This window comes from Dendropsophus ebraccatus, chromosome 15 (genome assembly GCF_027789765.1).
Source record: "Dendropsophus ebraccatus isolate aDenEbr1 chromosome 15, aDenEbr1.pat, whole genome shotgun sequence".
NCBI lineage: Eukaryota > Metazoa > Chordata > Amphibia > Anura > Hylidae > Dendropsophus > Dendropsophus ebraccatus.
The window spans coordinates 22,313,737-22,327,504 of record NC_091468.1 but is presented as its reverse complement, the minus strand read 5'-3'; the positions used below and the strand labels follow the sequence as shown (position 1 = coordinate 22,327,504).

General features: G+C 43.4%; 1 protein-coding gene across 1 annotated transcript in view; it reads left to right on the top strand.

Annotated features, from left to right (window-relative positions):
• CNIH3 (cornichon family AMPA receptor auxiliary protein 3) overlaps positions 1 to 11,381 on the top strand; it is a 75,488-nt gene extending 64,107 nt beyond the window's left edge. Inside the window, exons 4-6 of the mRNA XM_069954756.1 lie at positions 7,863 to 7,975; positions 9,046 to 9,189; positions 10,821 to 11,381. Of these exons, the coding sequence (XP_069810857.1) occupies positions 7,863 to 7,975; positions 9,046 to 9,189; positions 10,821 to 10,848 (285 nt within the window). The 3' untranslated portion in view covers positions 10,849 to 11,381. The remainder of the gene's footprint in view (positions 1 to 7,862; positions 7,976 to 9,045; positions 9,190 to 10,820) is intronic.
• Positions 11,382 to 13,768: the final 2,387 nt, after the last annotated feature.

Here is a 13,768-nt window from a genome sequence, read left to right as displayed (position 1 = left end):
AGTGGTGCTTATAAGGTAGATTGGAGTACAGTAGAGGAGTTGGCCAGAGGAGCCCCAACCCAGTGTAGCAATGAACTCTGCTGGAACCTGAAGATATCTTTGTGGTGAAGACTTACTTGTGCTCATGTAAAGACTTTGGTCTAACCACCTTCTGCCCCCTGGTATCGTCAAACCCATTCCAGTAGGATAGTACAAGCCCCAGCTGTGGTTATCTCGGAGTAGCTAGGTGTCCGAGGTGTCCCAGTTACCTGCACTGCGCGATAGGATACATAAAACTTCTTTACAGTAACTTTGTCCTATCGAGGCTAGTTCCTCTTTTGATAAGATACTGCCCTGCTCTTTTCTGACGTGTTCCTGGCATGGGTCAAGGTGTTCCTTGGTGACCTCTCCCTTTAGAGTGCTTAGCACTGCATACTGAACATAGTGGTAGTGAAAGAACTGTTGGTCTCTTGCTGCATCTACACACTACACACAACTCAACTGCGTACATCCTCCTATATAGAGCTAACTAACTCCTTGTCAGGATGGTATCTTTGCGGAGCGTTATGCGTCCCTCTGCTCGTGCTGTGCGGCCGAGAAGGCGCTGATATTCTCTTATTCTGTTCTGTGTTTTGTTTTGCTGTGTCTGAACACTGGTTTATTTGCTCTCTTTGGGAGACACACCCGACTTCACCTGCTGAGTTCTGTCTGGCCATGTCATGGTTAATCTGTGTTTTGGTTCTGCTGTGACTGACAGGTCTTCCTGCCAGTGGATCCGTTTTGTTCTCAGGTGTCTGTGCTTGGAGATCAGCGGGATGGTCCAATTATGTTCTGGATCAGAACCCTGACCTCCTATATAACCTCCTCAGTCTGGGATATCATTGCTGGTTATTGACTTAGTCTCTGCCTGCTTGTATCTTCTGTGTATTTGCTATTCCTGATCTTTGTTTTATTCCTTGACCTCCCTTGCTTGCCGCCTGCCCTTGACCATATTGCCTGGACTTTGACTACGTTTATTGGATATTGATTTTGTACTTTTGCTGCCCGATTGTTGTGACCCGGACTGTCGACCATTCTTTATTGTGTTTTGTCTGTCTGTCTTGTCCTTGTGTCCCACCTAGCCAGTGCAGGGACTGACGCCCAGTTGCTCGCCGCCATCTTAGGGCGGATTGTGGCAAATAGGTAGAGGACAGTGGGCGGGGCTGAGCTTAGGGCTCACTGTGTTGTCTTGTCCTGCTGTCCGGATCCTAACACTCCTCCTACGGGGTGAGTGTGTGTAGAGATCAGGGATAGGCAGAAAGAGAGAAAGCATATACTATTGATTAGTTACAAACACATGGTATAACAAACATTAACTCATAGCTCCCTGAAGCTGTGCATATAAGAACATAGACATATAGAAAATACTGATACCTAGTGTTGAAACTTTAGAATACTTCCTCACCACTTAACCTGAAGTGAGAACTTTGTGACAGGTGCACAAGACACTAATAGTGGGACACCTCAGAAATGATCAGCCTGGATTTGAGGGCAAGCTTTGGATTAACAAATATCTATTACTGTAGGTGTGTACATTCATTTTGGACAACAAGAACTGTGAGACAAATCAAGGTGTGACTACATGATCAGACTACACAAAGTTGTTTGTAGTCTGTAACTATGGAGACCAAATTGTCTTTTGTAGGCTAGATGAACTTGTGAATAGAAAAAAGGAATTGAAATAAATGTTAAAACAAAAAACAGAGTTTCAGAACTTTGCTTTTTTGGCAGGAACTTAGACATAAGAAACCTTAGTAGAAAAATAAGCCGCTAGCTTCTAAGGGAGAGTTTTGTGGGCATGCTTTGTGATAAAAAAACGATCCTTCAAAAATGATGATGAAATACTCTAAGATAAGTGCACTTTTCTTGATAACATACATGATTCATGGCTTGTGTTCATCTCTCTGATCATATTCCCATATTTTATATATTTTATTAACACAGCTATAGTGTATAGCCATGTTACCAGTACATTAGGCCTCATTCCAAGCTCCCCACCGGCTGTGGGAGTCGTTGTACTCTGAGTTCTTAAAGGTCATGATTTACACAACTAATTGCTTAAGCAACTAGAAAAGCGAGGAGGGAAAGGTCACGCTCTGTCGGCTTTTATTGTGCATTTATTTTTATCTGATGGCCGTATTTAATGTGAATGTTAAATATTTAATATACACTGGGCCCCGTGGCGAGAGTTCTTGGTCAGTGTCTCATATCTAATGACCAGAGGGTATGTATTACTTACCCTCTATTGTATTTACCAGTAATCTCTGAAAGGTGGATCTCCAGCTAGTGCGAAACTGACAACCCGCGACAACCGGAGAACTATAGGATGGAGAATATGGGAGGACACCATGCATGCATAGAGAGGACATCTACAAATGAGTGCATTATATATAGAAGCAGGATAGGATATAGGATCCACAGCGCCCAATACATCACCTAACAGTGTTAAGGTTCAGGTTCAGTCCCCCATCAGTCAGCTTATTATACCCTATTCTGTAGGGATGTGAATATCCCTTTAAGTCAGGGATGAGGAAACTGTGTCCCTCTAATTTTTTCAGATACAGTGGTCCCTCAACATACAATATTAATTGGTTCTGGGACGACCATTCTATGTTTGAACCACTGTATGTTGAGACCATAACTCTATGGAAAACTTGTAATTGGTGCTGAAGTCCCAAAATATTTACTGGGATTTTACAGTTAAAATGGCCACTTTTATTGGTCGATTATCTACTTATTCACATGTGCCGCAATGCTGGACTGTCTGTAGCATTGTATGCTGAGCCTGGTTTAAGTTACGATGGTCTAGAAAGGAAATATTGTATCCTGAGGCCATTGTAAGTTGAGGGATCACTATATAAGAAAGTGCAAAGTTTTTACAAGCAACAACTCTTGCAAAACTACTTTTCCCATCATCCCTGGACTTTGAGAAAACTTTTACACGGCCCAATGTTCCAGATAAGCACTGATCTGCTAGACGAGTACTTGCCTTCGAAGCCTTTCCCATGGCCCGACTATCATGCAGAAAGGTCTGTGTGTGTGTGTGTATATATATATATATATATATATATATATATATATATAGTGGTGCCTTGGATTACGAGCATAATTCAATCCGGGACCGTGCTTGTAGTACAAATCCACTCTAAAACAAAAACAAATTTTCCCATAAGGAATCACTAATATGCAGACAATTGGTTCCATATCCCCCAAACAGACAATGATAAACAGCTGAATATGTCATATTGGGGCTAGGTTCACACTATGTAACTGTGCGGCTGTATTTTTTATGCGGCTGTAAATGTGCGGATGAAACTACGGCCGTGGGAAAAAATAGACATGCGGCTCAAAACATACGGTCATTTACTTTGAAATCTGGTTCAACTAAAAATAACAAATAAAATCTTAAGAAAGTGATGCAAACACCTCTGGATGCATCTGGGAAAGCAGGGAACACAGTTTACCTGAATTGCTATTACCGGGGTTTGCGATCCTCTGCAGTAATGCCGATGTCTCTCATGGTTAATCTATTAAAATAATAAAACACATTTTCGTTGTAATAAAGTGCCTTTCGTTGTTCAATAATTAATTATGATTAATTACTGATTGGCTGAGCGCACATATAATGAGCCGGTCCGCAGTACAGTGACTTCATTGTGCTGCGGACCAGCGAAGAGGACACATCGGGGTGAGTATAGAGCTCTCCCCACCCCCTCCCCAGCACTGCACCCCTCCCAGCAAGGAAGGGGGGGTCAGTTAACCCCTTCCTTGCTGGGATGGATGCAGTCTGACATCAGTCTGTTGTGCTCCTGTTTGTGTGTGTTTTGTGTGTTTCTCCCTTTTTGTTTTTCAGATATCGGTATCCTGGGGATTACGTCGGATTCCGTGGACTACGTCGATGACCAGCGGTTTTTTTTTAAATAAAATGGTCAATGAGGGGTGTGGGGGTGTTTTTATTTGAATAAAAATTTTTTTTTACTTGTGTCTTGTCTTTATTTCTTTACTTTATAGACTTAGTAGTGGAAGCCGTCTAATAGACGGAATCCATTACTAAGTTGGGGCCTAGTGTTAGCCGGTATAAAATGGCTAACACTAACCCCCTATTATAACCCCAGTACCCAATGCCACCAGGGGTACTGGGAAGAGCCGGGTGCCAGTGGTCCCGGAGCGTCAAAATTGGCGCCCCTGGACCGGGCGGCAGCAGGCTGGTAAGATTTAGGCTGGGGAGGGCCTAAACCAATGGCTCTTCCCACCCTGGTGTTACCAGGCTGCTGTCGTTTGGTTTTTAACCCGGCTGGTTATAAAAATAGGGGGGACCCTATGCGGGTTTTTTTTATTATTTATTTATTTTTAAAAAAAAACGCATAGGGTCCCCCCTATTTTTATAACCAGCCGGGTTAAAAACCAAACGACAGCAGCCTGGTAACAACAGGGTGGGAAGAGCCATTGGTTTAGGCCCTCCCCAGCCTAAATCTTACCAGCCTGCTTCCGCCCGGTCCAGGAGCGCCAATTTTGACGCTCCGGGACCACTGGCACCCAGCTCTTCCCAGTACCCCTGGTGGCATTGGGTACTGGGGTAATAATAGGGGGTTAGTGTTAGCCATTTTATACAGGCTAACACTAGGCCCCAACTTAGTAATGGATTCCGTCTATTAGACGGCTTCCACTACTAAGTCTATAAAGTAAAGAAATAAAGACAAGACACAAGTAAAAAAAATTTTTTATTCAAATAAAAACACCCCCACACCCCTCATTGACCATTTTATTAAAAAAAAACAAAAAAAAAAACGCTGGTCATCGACGTAGTCCACGGAATCCGACGTAATCCCCAGGATACCGATATCTGAAAAACAAAAAGGGAGAAACACACAAAAAACACACAAACAGGAGCACAACACCCATCATTGTGAGCGGTGTTGTGCACCTTACAGTATGCAGCATCTTTACAGATCGCTGCTTACAGTCTGGCCCCCAAGGGGTTAAGGGAGGATGTATTGCATCCCCCTTAACCCCTTGGGGGCCAGACTGATGTCAGACTGCACCCATCCCAGCAAGGAAGGGGTTAACTGACCCCCCCTTCCTTGCTGGGAGGGGTGCAGTGCAAGGGAGGGGGTGGGGAGAGCTCTATACTTACCCCGATGTGTCCTCTTCGCTGGTCCGCAGCACAATGAAGTCACTGTACTGCGGACCGGCTCATTATATGTGCGCTGAGCCGATCAGCCAATCAGCTGAGCGCACATATAATTCTAAATGTTTCTTCTAATAATGCTATTGTGATAACATAATTAGAAGAAACATTTGATGTTTTCATTAAAGTAAAGTGATGATTAGTACAGAAAGCTCTATTGCCGGGAATATGAATTAACGGCTTATGGAGCTTCCTGTACTAATTAATATTTAATTAATAAAACACATTTTCGATTAAATAAATTCAGTTTCGTTGGTCAATAATTTAATTCTAACGAATCCATCATTGTGCAATTAAATATACTGTCAAAAAATAAATATATATATAAATATACATTTATTTATTTATATATATATTTATTTTAACAGTATATTTAATTGCACAATGATGGATTCGTTAGAATTAAATTATTGAACAACGAAAGGGACTTTATTACAAAGAAAATGTGTTTTATTAATTTAATATATTAACTATTAGAGGCATCGGCATTCGGCATCATTGCCGGCTATTTTTGAAGTACTCCGTACGGACCGCCTGTCAATCCACGGCCGCGTTTCCAGCCGCAAACAATGGTCTTGTTCATTTTTTACGGGTCCGTTTACGATCGGGCCGTAGATTCAGACATAGTGTGCACTGTGCAGCCGTATATCCTATACTTTCCAGCGTACGCATGAACCACCAAAAATACCGCCGCACAATTACAGCCGCAAATACAGCCGCACAGTTACATAGTCTGAACCTGGCCTATAGGTTACTGTACAGTATAGCAATCAGCATGTGGAGTTTAATTTATAGTGAAGTAAAATGCATAAACCTGAAGAAACAGCCACAGTTTGTAGATACAGGATGGAACTGCAAATCCCCATAATGCAGTAGAGTAGTACAACAGGCTAGAATAGAGAAACAGGGCTGCTGTTAGAGGTCTGTGTGGTCACATGACAGCAATGGGGAAGGGGGACCAATCAGCATGGACCAATCAGGAAGTGAGAATCACAGAGCTGTGCAGGAGGACACTGACAGAAACTTTTTTATGCAGCAGTGTGAATGGAGGAGTGTAAGTGTAGGCACATTATAGCAGGAATGGAGAGAATGGGAAATATAGGGGCTGACAAAAACTGCAAGGAGCATGAAGGAATGAGCAGGGCAGACTTGGGCACATACTGTACATGCAGCACTCTCTGTCCAGGGAGAGAGGGGTTACAGCTATGAAGAGATTACCTCCACAGTCCTGTCTCCTGATGTAAGCCCCAGCCTGAAGTGGATCTGCCATATTTTGGAAGGTGAGGGAGACTTCCTGGGTCAGAGTACAGTGCTGAAGACGCTATGGAGACCATACCCCTGCCCCGCTCCCCCTCCCACCCCGTACAGGGAGCTCTTAAACCAAAGCAATGCACTTAATCCTAGTTACAATTTTGAAAAACTGTGAGCTCTTCTTGCAAAAGGCTCTTAATCCAAGTTACTCTTAAACCGAGGTACCACTGTGTATATATATATATATATATATTTATATCGTTAGTGATGCCCATGCAGCCCTTGCCTTTAGTGTAAAATAATAAAGTATATACATACCTGTCCACGCTCCCCGGAGCTTCTGCCCTCTCCCTGGTGTCTTCCAGGCTTCTGCCCGCAGCCGCCGGTGGAACTTCAGAGCCGGACTCTGAAGTGACAGACCGCTCAGTCAATCACTTGTCGCAGCACTGTGCCGTCCCGGTCGATAATCTGCTGTCATTTTGCCATCTCTGTCACTTTAAGGCCATTAGGTTGTCAGGTGGTTAATCATTAGTTCTACCAAGACGATTCCCATATTGTAAATTTTTTATATTCTGGTATTAAACATTGTTGCCCCCACAAACCCCTGTGCTTGAGGTGGCGGCCTCATGTATTATACATAGCAGAGCCAGCATGGTGTAGGCGGCTGCTGTGCGTGCTGTATCTCATTACAATGAACAATTATAATGCTTCTCTCTGCATATTGTTATTGTATTCCAGGGCAATTGGCACACTCAGTCTATTACTTCAACAAGGACTAAAAATACTTCTTATGGGTAGCTTCACACGTACCGTATCGCTGTGTTTTTATCGCTGCGTTTTTGGTGCGATTTTTACATGCGAGTTTTGATTTTCACATGAAAATCATGTGAAAATCAAAACGGGCATGTAAAAAACGCAGCATACGGTACGTGTGAAGGCACCCTAATGGGAGACAAAGTCAGTTTCTCAAGACCACCTGACATCTTGGGGCACAAGATCAAGTCTCTCTTTCTCTGGAGGACTGGTCCTGTCCATACAATCCATTTATATGTATAGAGACTGTGTAATGCTCCATTTCTCCTGCGATGGCACTGCAGAGCAATAGAGCTGATCGCTGGGATCACAGCAGGAACACTGCTTTGTGATCAGCTTATTGTCGGGGACCCTTCTAATGTACTCCAATGTACCTTCAAGCCTGGTCACGACTGGTCATGTGCCATGGACATGACTCCCCCCTCCCTTATAACTTTACTAGCCTCCATGGCACAACAGTGAATATATGACCCTTGTTCCCATGACAGTTATCTAATGCATATGGGATATCCTTAGACTATATGCCATAAATTATTATTATCAGAATATTACCTTCAGTTCTTTAATACTGTATGATTTTTATCTCTTTCAGCTGGTGCTTCCAGAATATTCCATTCACAGCCTGTTCTGTATAATGTTCTTATGTGCCGAAGAATGGTTAACGCTCGGGCTGAACGCCCCATTACTCTTCTACCACATCTGGAGGTAATTCATTTTATTATTCTATGACAGTGACAGCCATGAATTTTCTTTTTCTTTTTTTTTTTCTTTGCAGAAATTAGTAGTACATGGGAAAAAAATAATGCATTCAGATAAAAATGTCAGATTGCTATAAAACCCGTCCTTAGGTTCTGTCTCGGGCAGATATGTGATGATTACAGATGAGGTTTGATCTTACACTCTGTTCTGCCACAAGAGGGTGTAAAAGTTCTTCCCTCTGCTGCCCTATAACATGTCTATCAGACGCTACTTTTGGATAGTGTACCTTTGGGTGAGATAAGACTATTTAGTAGACTTGTCACCACGATGCACTTGAAGGTATTTTTCCCAGTTGACAGACTGTGAGAGGAGGCATCACTGTACTGAGAGAAGCAGGATGAGTGTTGCCATCTAGGCCATTCAAAACAAGCTGTTAGGAGATGTTGAGAGTAGTGGTTATTTGAGGTTACACCTGCAGAACAGGGTTCAGGGGCCCAGACCTAGTAGAGAGGAATATGTGATCTGCCGACACGCTCCAGCATCTCATAGAGTTTGCACCATCCAGACACAGGCGGCCCCTCTATTACATGCCCTAGGAGGACACACTACCCCCTACTGGTGTGATGATGTGGGGAGGACACGCTGCCACTTGATGGTATGATGATATTGGAAGGACACACTGCCCTCTGCTGGTGTGATGATGTGGGAAGGATACACTGCCCTCTGCCATCACATACATCACACAGTGATACGAAGGACACTCAGCAGCCCATAGTTCTACTTCCCTCTCTGCAGGTTCTCTATATATGTTTAGACACCTCTACAGTCACCTCCTGGTCTGTATATGCAGTAAACTGAAAACAGGGAGGAGGGGGGTGAAGCTGCAGTATCTTTCCCTACTGTATGTAACTGCATGCTGTGAGAGGGGAGAGGGAGGACCCAGCACATCTCTTACATTTCACCAGGATTAGACATATTAACATGTTGTACTGTACTTTAAGTCTACGCACCATTGCTTACCTGTCTATGCCGTCTATGCTAGTCTTTGCTTACCTGTCTTTTTTATCTGTCACCAGGTATTTCCACTGCCCGGCAGACAGCTCAGAGTTGGCATATGACCCACCAGTAGTAATGAATGCCAGCACCTTGAGTTATTGTCAGAAAGAAGCCTGGTGCAAACTAGCATTCTACCTCCTCTCCTTCTTCTATTATCTATACTGGTAAATGCCACAATTTTAAGATATTCGTAATAGATTATTCGTAATAGAAATTTTTTTTTTGTTTACTTGATTGTGAAAGGTTTTTTTCTTTGAATAAAAAAAAATATCACTAGAACAGAACCTTATGAGCTTGTGACACATGACACATGACTACTACACATGATTACCGTAATATAGTGTGATGGTCCGTCTCTTGTGATATGTTATTGCTGGTCTTCTATTACCGTAATATAATGTTATGGCGCCTCTCTTGTTATATGTAACTATTGGTCTTCTGTTACTGTAATATAATATGATCGTGTCTCTCTTGTGATACGTGATGGCTGGTCTTCTATTACAGTAATATAATTTGATAACGCCTCTCTTGTGATACGTTACTATTGGTCTTCTATTACCGTAATATAATGTGATCGTGCCTCTCTTGTGATACATGACTGCCAGTCTTCTATTACAGTAAAAGGCTATGTTCACACAGCGTAAAAGTACTTTGTACTCCATGACACCTTGCATGTTTTTCTATGGGATCCCAGCCGGAGCGTATATACATAGTATACGCTCCGGCCAGGATCCCAAGCGGCGCCGCAAAGAACTAACATGTCAGTTTTTTGCGGCCGCTAATCATTGAATAGCGGCCGTAAAAAACCATGTCAGTGCACAATATGAAGCGAGCGGCTCCGGCTCATACTCCATACGCATCAGAACTCTACGGCCATAAAGATCATCCGGCCAGTACTGCAGTACCGTCCGGGATGATCTTTTTAGAGACCGGCCGCTCCGTGACCTGGCCGGGTCACGGTATGGCCGGTCTCATACGCCATGTGAACATGGCCTAATAATGTGATGACGCCTCTCTTGTGATTCGTGACTATTGGTCTTCTGTTACTGTAATAAATTGTGATGGTGCCTCTCTTGTGATACGTGACTATTGGTCTTCTACTACTGTAATATAATGTGATGACGCCTCTCTTGTGATACGTGACTATTGGTCTTCTGTTACTGTAATATAATGTGATGGTGCCTCTCTGGTGATACGTGACTATTGGTCTTCTACTACTGTAATATAATGTGATGACGCCTCTCTTGTGATACGTGACTGCTAGTCTTATATTTCTGTAATATAATGTGATGGCGCCTCTCTTGTGATACGTGACTGCTAGTCTTCTACTACTGTAATATAATGTGTTGGCGCCTCTTTTGTGATACGTGACTGCTAGTCTTCTACTACCGTAATATAATGTGATGGCGCCTCTCTTGTGATACGTGACTGCTAGTCTTCTACTACCGTAATATAATGTGATGGCGCCTCTCTTGTGATACGTGACTGCTAGTCTTCTACTACCGTAATATAATGTGATGGTGCCTCTCTTGTGATACGTGACTGACAGTCTTCTGTTACCGTATTATAATGTGATGACGCCTCTCTTGTAATACGTGACAGCCAGTCTTCTGTTACCGTAATATAATGTGATGGTGCCTCTCTTGTGATACGTGACTGCCAGTCTTCTACTACCGTAATATAATGTGATGGTGCCTCTCTTGTGATACGTGACTGCCAGTCTTCTATTACCGTAATATAATGTGATGGTGCCTCTCTTGTGAGATGACTAAGTGCATCTTCTCTGTTTCTCCAGTATGATCTACACGTTAATGAGTTCCTAAAGGAGGAAGATGCTGGGAGTGAAGGAAAATCATTAAGAACCTGCCTGGGTTAAAGATTACCTACATGTCCGCCAACATCAGAACTCTGGTGGATCAGTATGGTGGATGTGGACATCTGGCTTTGTCTATGTGTTGGCCAGGACCTTGGGGATCGTCCATTCACACCTGACATGGATTAAAGGATTATAAACTTTACAGAAAAGTTCCTGGCTGACAGGAGATGTGCTTAACAAGATGGCCACCTTGGTGGAGTTTCCTATTACTTTTACTTGTCTCTTCTCAATTGCAATAATTTACTTTTTTTATGCTGATGTCGCTGTCATATTGATTGGGGACTATGCTAATGGGTGAATTTGTTTACATCTCTATGCCGATCATCATCCTGCTCCTTATTCTAAGCTTCAGATTTCACCATACGGAGATTCCTAATGGACAGGTAATTTCTTCCGAGAAGCGCCGGCTCCGTCATACCTGCCACAAGTAATTGCAGATTATTCTTTCCATTTTTAAGCCTCGTATGTATTCAGTTCAGTCAGGAGGAATTATCATTTACTATGTGCTGTGCACTCGGAATGTTAATTCATCCAGTTTGTATTTTGTATATGAAATAGTGTTGGTTTATACTGAGAAGTAAATGTTCGGAGACTGTCCATAGACTCTCAAACAACTTGGAGAACCAGGCTTATGTATTCTCAGTATATACCTGATAGGTGCAGGTACCACCCCTGGGAGCCCTACCTATTGCGAGAACTTGGGTCCCCATAGTGGATTTACACCAATGATTTACAGTCAGTGAAAAGGTGGCTGCATTGTCTGTTGAAGTCTATGGAAATCAGCGGTGAATTAAAGGGGTTGCTTATCAACTGGTGCCAGAAAGTGCCAGAGATTTGTCATTTCTTCCAGTACTTATCAGCTGCTGTATGTCCTGCTGTATGTCTGACACCTCTGTCCAGGTCAGGAACTGTTCAGAGCATCAGCAAATCCCCATAGAAAACCTCTTCTGTTCTCCAGACTGTAAAGACTGTACACCAATTCCTGTAGGAAATACAGCAGCTTATAAAAACTTAAAGGGGTAGTGCGGCGCTAAAAAATTATTCACAGAATAACACACATTACAAAGTTATACAACTTTGTAATGTATGTTATGTCTGTGAATCGCCCCCTTCCCGTGTCCCACCACCCCCGCCCTTGTACCTGGAAGTGTGTGGTGCATTATACATTACCTGATCCGTGTCGAGGGACGTCCGCCATTTTGTGCCAAACGTCATCTTCAGACGGACAGCCGAATCCCTGCCGCCACCCCCCCTCCGCCGCATCACAACTGTGCTCAGCCGCGATTGGCTGAGCACAGTTATGCTCAGCCAATCGCGGCTGAGCGGCTGATGAAGCGGGGGTGGTGGGACACGGGAAGGGGGCGATTCACAGACATAACATACATTACAAAGTTGTATAACTTTGTAATGTGTGTTATTCTGTGAATAATTTTTTAGCGCCGCACTACCCCTTTAAGATTTTTTTAATAGAAGTAAATTACAAATCTCTGGCACTTTTTGGCACCAGTTGATTTAAAAAAAATTTTTGATGACTTTTCTTGCTGAATTACCCCTTTAAGTAGACCATGTTCCCCAATTCCTTGAAATTTATTCTGACCCCAGACTAGATCACTAATATATTGGGACCCCGAATCTGCATTAATTCAGATCTCAGACCAGACTCCAAAGTTTATTAGAAGACTCCAAAAATATATTGAGACCCCAGATCAGACTTAAAGTGTACTTGTCGTTATAGCTTTCAAAATCTAAATCAACAGTAGATGTGATATAAAGCAAGTTTGAAATATAAATTCATTATTTTTTTTTTGTTGTTATCATGCTGTAAAACAAAGCTATACTTACCATACCAAAAATCCAGGTCCTGTCTCCTGAAGGCAGATTTTCTGACTTGGGCTGAAATTCCGGCCAGTACAGAGAGTTACGGCTCAATGTGTCCGACAGTCACATGACTGCCTTCTCTCTGTGAGCGCTCAGATGGCCTAGGATACACAGGACTTCCTGTTTTCTGACTGTTTCCTGTTTTTGAGGGGGAAAAAAGAGTCAGAAAACAGGAAGTGCCGTGTTTTCCATGATAATTAAAAAATAAATTGCAAACTTGCTTTATATCACATCTACTGATGATTTAGCTTTTGAAATTTATAACAACAGTAACACTTTAAATTAATTATTACCTCAGACCAGACCCCTGAATAAATCCAGACTGCAGACCACAGACTAAGGGCCCTATTCCACAAGAACGATAATCGGCCGAATCAGCCCCATTCGGCCCGATGCGGCCGATTATCGCTCGGTGGAATAGAGAGAACGATCAGCCGATGATCGTGTCATCGGCTGATCGTTCATTTATGGCCAGACCTAAAATCATCGTTCCCCCACTGCGCATCGCTACGGTGGAATAGCGGTGCGCGGTGGGTGACCGGCGGTTTGAGAAGCACCGTCAGCACCGCTCAGCCAATCACAGGCCGGAACTGCCGCGGCCTGTGATTGGCTGAGTGTGGCCTGTCAGCTGACCGGCCATTCTGAAGATAGAGCGCGCGGGACCCGGGGATGAAGACAGCACGGAGAAGAAGCCTGGACAGGGAATGTATGATGCTGCATGGTCTGCAAGGACATCGGTAATGATGTCCTTGCAGCCCTCGCTCAACGATCATCGGGCCGGGGAATAGGCCCAGTAAACGAGCCGCTCGTTTACATCGTTGATCGGGCCCTCCTCGGCCCGTGGAATAGGACCCTAACATCCCAGACCAACCTCCAGAATAAATACAGACCCAGAAATAAATGCAGTCCTCAGACCAAACCCCCATGAGTAAATACAGACCCCAGACACCTAAACAAATACACCCCTAGGCCAGACCCCTAAACAATAA